The 5887-nt window shown below is 38.5% G+C and overlaps 1 protein-coding gene across 1 annotated transcript; it reads right to left on the bottom strand.

Moving 5' to 3' along the window:
- Positions 1 to 4352: 4352 nt before the first annotated feature.
- On the bottom strand, positions 4353 to 5256 carry LOC111819281 (putative vomeronasal receptor-like protein 4). The gene is given in 2 exon segments (XM_023725661.1): positions 4353 to 4586; positions 4588 to 5256. Coding segments are annotated over 2 exon segments (903 nt in total).
- Between the last annotated feature and the right edge of the window lie 631 nt (positions 5257 to 5887).

Here is a 5887-nt window from a genome sequence, read left to right as displayed (position 1 = left end):
GTTCTACTCTGTCATATGGGGTTGCTATGAGTTGGAATCAACTCGATGGCACCCAACAACAACAGAACCACACCAGGCACAGAGTAAGCACTCAGTAATTTTATTTTCTTAGCTAAAAAAATGAATGAATTAATCTTCCTTTTTCCCTTGACTGGATTTCTGCATCGCAAGGAATCATACCTAATTCTTTTGTCCTAGAAGAGCTGCTTTCTGGAGATTCATTTCACCTGGCACAGAAACACTGGTTTCTAGGGACACATCCAAATGAACGAACATGGCTTCCTTTTTACCTTGGTGATCCTAAGGACTCAGCATCTAAGGACCCTGGTGTCAAGGCATCCCACGCTCACCCAAAAGAGAAGATGTGGAGTAAATACATAGTATATATATAATATACAGTAAATGAACAAATCCTATGTGTACATCTTGAAGCGTTTCTGTGTATGCACACACTGTTGTAACCACCACTCAGATTAAGGCATAGAAAATTTCTTATCCTAGAATGTAGTCTCATGCGCCATCCTGTCAATATCACTCCAGAGGTAACCACTCTTCTAATTCTATCACCTTAGATTAGATTTGCCTGTTCTTGAATTTCATGTACAGTATATGGAATCACATAAAATGAACTCTTTTAAGTTTGGTCTTTTTTAGATCATTCTAACGTCTGTGAGAATCTTCCATGTTGTTGCATTTATCATTAGTTTGTTCCTTCTATTGCTGTGTGGTATTCCATTGTATGATATACCACAATATATTTACCATATCCATTACTGGTGGGTATATCAAATGTTTCCAGTTTTTTACTATTACAATTATAAGTACTAGGGATATTATTGAACATGTCTTTTGGTGAACATATATATTCATTTCTTTTGGTCATATTGTTGTTGTTGTGTGCCAATGAGTCAATTCTGACCCACAGTGACCATATATGACAGAGTAGAACTGCTTTATGGGGTTTCTTAGGCTGTAATCTTTACAAAAGCTGATCGCCAGGTCTTTTCTTCTGCGGAGCAGATGGGTGGGTTTGAACCACTGACTTTTCGGCTAGTAGCCAATCACTTAACCATTGTGCTACCAGAGCTCCTTCTTGGCCATATTACTAGGTATGGAATTATTGGTCTATAGATTAATCATATTTTTAGCTTTAATAGACACTTCCAAATAATCTTCTGAAATGGATGAACAAATTTAAACTCCTGTGAGCAATATGAGAGAATTCTAATTGCTCCATATTCTTGTCAATGCATTGCCGTGTTGGTCTTTTAATTTTATCCCTATTGGTGTGTATAGAATGATAACTCATTGTGGTTTAAATTTACAGTTCCTTGATGTGTACTTTTCATGAGCTTACCGGACATCGTGCATTATTTAGTGGAAGGGACTGTTCAAGCCATTTTTCATCTTTATTGGGTTGTTTTTTCTTTTCTATATTGATGTGTAAAAGTCTATACAATTTAGACAGGAGTCCTTTGTCACCTATATGTATCGGGCATATTTTCTCTCAATATGTGGCTTCCCTATTCACTTTCTTAATGATGGCTACTGATGATTAGAAGCTCTTAATTCTAATATTGTCCAAATTATAATTTATTCCTTTATGGTTAGCATGTTTGGCAACTTGTGTCCTTAAAAAAATGTATTTACTCTGTGACCATAAAAATATTTTCTTATAAGTGCTTTATTATATTAGTTATTACTCTAAATCTTCTCTCCATCTCAAATTGATTTTTTGTATTGTGCAGGTTAAAGGGTCAGGTACATCTTTCCATATGAATATTTCACCAACCCAACATAATTTATTGAAGGATAATCCTTCACTCACTGCAGTGATGTCACCACTGTCAGAAATCAGATGACTATACATATGAGGAGCCCTGATGGTGCAGTGGTTAAGAGATCTGCTGCTAACCAAAAGGTCAGCAGTTCGAATCCACCAGTCACTCTTTGGAAACACTATGGGACAGTTCTACCCTGCCCTATAGGGTCACTATGAGTCTGAATCGATTCGACAGCAATGGGTTTTTTACATATGTGATGTGCACTCTATTCTGTTCCATTAATCAGTTTGCTTATTCTGGGAGCAAAACCACACAGCTTTGCTACTATGCATTTATAATACCAACACCAGTATCAGTTGCCATCAAGGCAAACCTGACTCAGGGTGACCCCATGTATGTCACAGTAGAACTGTGCTCCATAGGGTTTTCAATGGCTGATTTTTTCAGAAGTAGATCATCAGGCCTTTCTTCCAAGGCACTTCTGGGTGGACTCAATCCTCCAGCCTTTGGGTTAGCAGCCAAATGAGTTAACCATTTGCATTACCCAGGAACTCCATACTTTTATAATGGATGTAAGATTATTTAGATTTACAGTTTTTTCTTGTGTCAGTTTTGGTAAGTTGTGTTTTTTAAGTAATCCTTTTGATCTACATTCAAAATTTATTTTGAAATGTGAACATAGTAATCTGTTTCAATACTTTGAATGTCGAAAGATTTCTGGGCATAAGTTACAATTTTATAAATTAAATTAATTTACTTTTCAATGGGTAATTCAGTTAAATGTTTCAAAAAATCTGAAATAGTATTCATTTATTAATTTCCCTCTCCACTTTCGTTATTTGTCCAGGTCCTATATTAGTCCATGTACTACCACACATGTAATCTCTATTTTAGAAATAGGTAATTCTTTTCCCTTCTTTATATAAACAGCAGCACATTTTTAAACTCTTCTGCAGATGCTTTTTCCATTGGTTAATATCTTGGGGAGACCTCTGTATATAGGACATTGAGAAGTTCTTATTTTTCTTAAAGCTGTATAGCATTCCACTGTTTGATGTACCCTAATTCATTCAACCAGTTCCATACTGACAAGCATGTATGTTGTACCCAGTCCTTGAAACTTTAAACCATGCTGAAATGTATATTTTGGACATAGATCACTTTTTCACATGTGTGGACACAGCATTTGTTTCTCCAAAAGTAAAAAAATCACTGTATCAAAGTATATAGCATTCCTAATTTTATTGTCACAATGTTGACTACAATGATTGTACTGATTGTAATGTCCACCAGCAATCTTTGACAGGACTTGATCTCTGGAGCCAAATGTTGTCAAAGGTAAAATTTTGTCAATTAGGTGAAACAAATTACTTCAGGGTAGTTTTACTAAATAGTTCTCAGGTATAAAGTTGCTTCAGAAGCCAGGCTAATGTATTTCCAGAAAAGGGGAGAGAAGTCTTCTTCCTCAAATGACCCCTCACCTAGGATCCGGACATTCAGACACATCCTGCAGATAAAGCTCAGCTGTTGACTGACCAATATAAACTGCATTATTCTTTCTTATTTAAAGAACCCAAATTATATTGAGGACAGGAAAGGATCCCACTAGAAATCATATTTTTCAGGCACCCTAGAAAGTAGGGGTGACCAAATGTCATGGGTTGAATTGTGTCCCCCCAAAATTATGTGTATCAATTTGGCTAGACCATACTTCCCAGGATTGTGTGATTGTCCACCATTTTGTCATCTGATGTGATTTTCCTATGTGTTGTAAATCCTATCACTATAATGTTAATGAGATGAACCACTGACTTTTCACTATGATGTTAATGAGATGGATTAGCAGCAGTTATGTTGATGATATCTACAAGATTAGATTGTGTCTTAGGCCAATCTCTTCGAGATATAAAAGAGAGAAGCGAGCAGAGAGACATGGGGACCTCATACCACCAAGAAAGCAGCACTGGGAGCAGAGTGTGTCCTTTGGACCTGGAGTCCAAACCCTGTATTTGATGAACATGAGAATATACCTTGGAGAACTACACGTAAGGGAAACTACTTGACCAGGACCTCCAGCTGTTGTATTCTGAAGTGGATTGCTGTGTTAGTGCTGAGTCCAGGCTTCCCAAAAGCTGCCAATCACTAAGGGCCACAGGGATGCTAGGATGGGAAAATCTCTGGGAGACCTGGAATGCTCTGATGGCTAACTTTGACTTCAGGAAACCCCAGTGTCTTTACTCAGCTTTACTTAGACTTCATGGTCCCCTAGGACACTTCCACCCAACCTTCTTGCTTCTATCTTTCACTCAGGATCACACCTGCCTTGTGGTCTGATGGCTCTCTCAGCCTCCCGGCTCTCTCGCCATTTTCTCATACAGGCTTTTGCCTAATTAATTGCCTGCACATTTAATTTTGTCTTGGTGTTTGCTTCTCAAAGGACCTAGACTAGCACACTATTTTTGTAAGGCACAATTAATTTATGCTGATAATTGCTGGGTGAGAAATATCACTCAGTAGTATACATTTAGTTGATGGGAGAATTAATGTAGAAAGTAGTTTCCCCACTTCTCACTGAGCAGGCCAGCAGTTAGCCAAGTGGACACCCCTGCTGATTAGCATGAAGGGGCTGAGACTGGCATAACCAAGTTCTAGAAATAGTTTAATAATAAATATTGTAGAATCATTTTTCCAGAAGGAACCTGCATAGAAGGAGAAAATGAAATCTGCCAAATAAAAGAAAAGGAAACAGGCCATGAGAATGAGAGCACTTTGTATAGCTCTGATCTTTGGGCTAATTTTTTTTTGTAAACCTGGAGCTCTGGAGGTAGTGGACACACTTATGATGTTTATACAGATGAAAAGCCAGGAACCTACTGCTCCAGCCCATGACACTCTGAAAGATGATGTCCCTCAGAGCCATGAGAGTGAAGAAAAACCACCTAACGACTGGCTTAGATGGCAGCATATAACAATATCCAACATACTGTCTAATTTCAGATCTGTTCATGTTATTGACTGTTGTGATGTAGTACAGCAAGTTAGAGCTTATCAGGGTATTCAAGATCCAGAAGAGAAGGAGACAGGAAAAAACTTGCTGTGCAGTCCACGGTTTGAGCTTTCTCCATATGGTGGTCCTGGGACTGATGATGATGGCCTGGACCACACTGAGGAGGCAGGTGGTACAAATTGAAAGTCCCCATGCCACCCTCCCCAGGTAAACCACAGTTTTACAACCAACATTACCTAGGAAGTTACTTAAATGAAAAGCTGATATTACATCTGAGATTCCTCTGGCACAAAGTGTCATTGCATTACTAAAAGCCAAGTGCATGAGAATAAGGTCTATGGATTTTTTCTCAGGACCCCTGCGAAACATGTACACATGCCCCACAAACGTAAAGAAGTTCCCTCCGATTCCAGATCCAGTAAGAGAAAGAAAGATTGTTCCCTGGATGAAGTCACTCCAAATCATTCTCTTACTTTGTGGAAAGAACCAGGAAAAACGTCTCGAGAAACACAGATAAGTAAGGATGACATGTTTCAGGTCTGTGGCTTCTCTCTAGTTCACTACAGTGAAAAGAACAGCTGGAATACTAAGGTATGCAAATGTACACGATTCTGTTTATTCAATCTTATCTTCTGGGCCTTCTCTGTTCTATCATTTTTCTGTGACTTCAGTTGACTTATAGAAGGTGATGACTCTAAAATCTATACATGGAGCCCATTATTTCTCTTCTATATTGCACACTATTCATCTGATCCTCCTAACATCACCTTCTGTATATTCCAAGTGTCCACAAAGTATGTGATAACATTTTCCCCTAACAATCCTGCTTTTCTTTCTGTATTTTCTAATATGTAGTCAATTCCTACTCTGCAATCCTGTAAATCATATTTTGATGCCTCCCTCCCTTACTTCAAAAATCCAACCAGTTCCTACACTGTTGTCATAATATTTCAAGTGCCCCGCCCAGGTCCCCCTTAGTAGCCTTTGCACCTATCCCCTGGCTGCTGAGAATGTTGGCTGGTAACAGTTCACAGCTGACATTTTCTCTTGGACAAAGGAGAGCAACCTCTACCAAAGGATAGGGACTGTCCCCTCT

Source organism: Trichechus manatus, unplaced genomic scaffold, assembly GCF_000243295.1.
Source record: "Trichechus manatus latirostris isolate Lorelei unplaced genomic scaffold, TriManLat1.0 scaffold00345, whole genome shotgun sequence".
Classification (NCBI taxonomy): Eukaryota; Metazoa; Chordata; class Mammalia; order Sirenia; family Trichechidae; genus Trichechus; species Trichechus manatus.
Note: the sequence above shows the minus strand (reverse complement) of the source record. Positions and strands in the feature narration are given on the sequence as shown.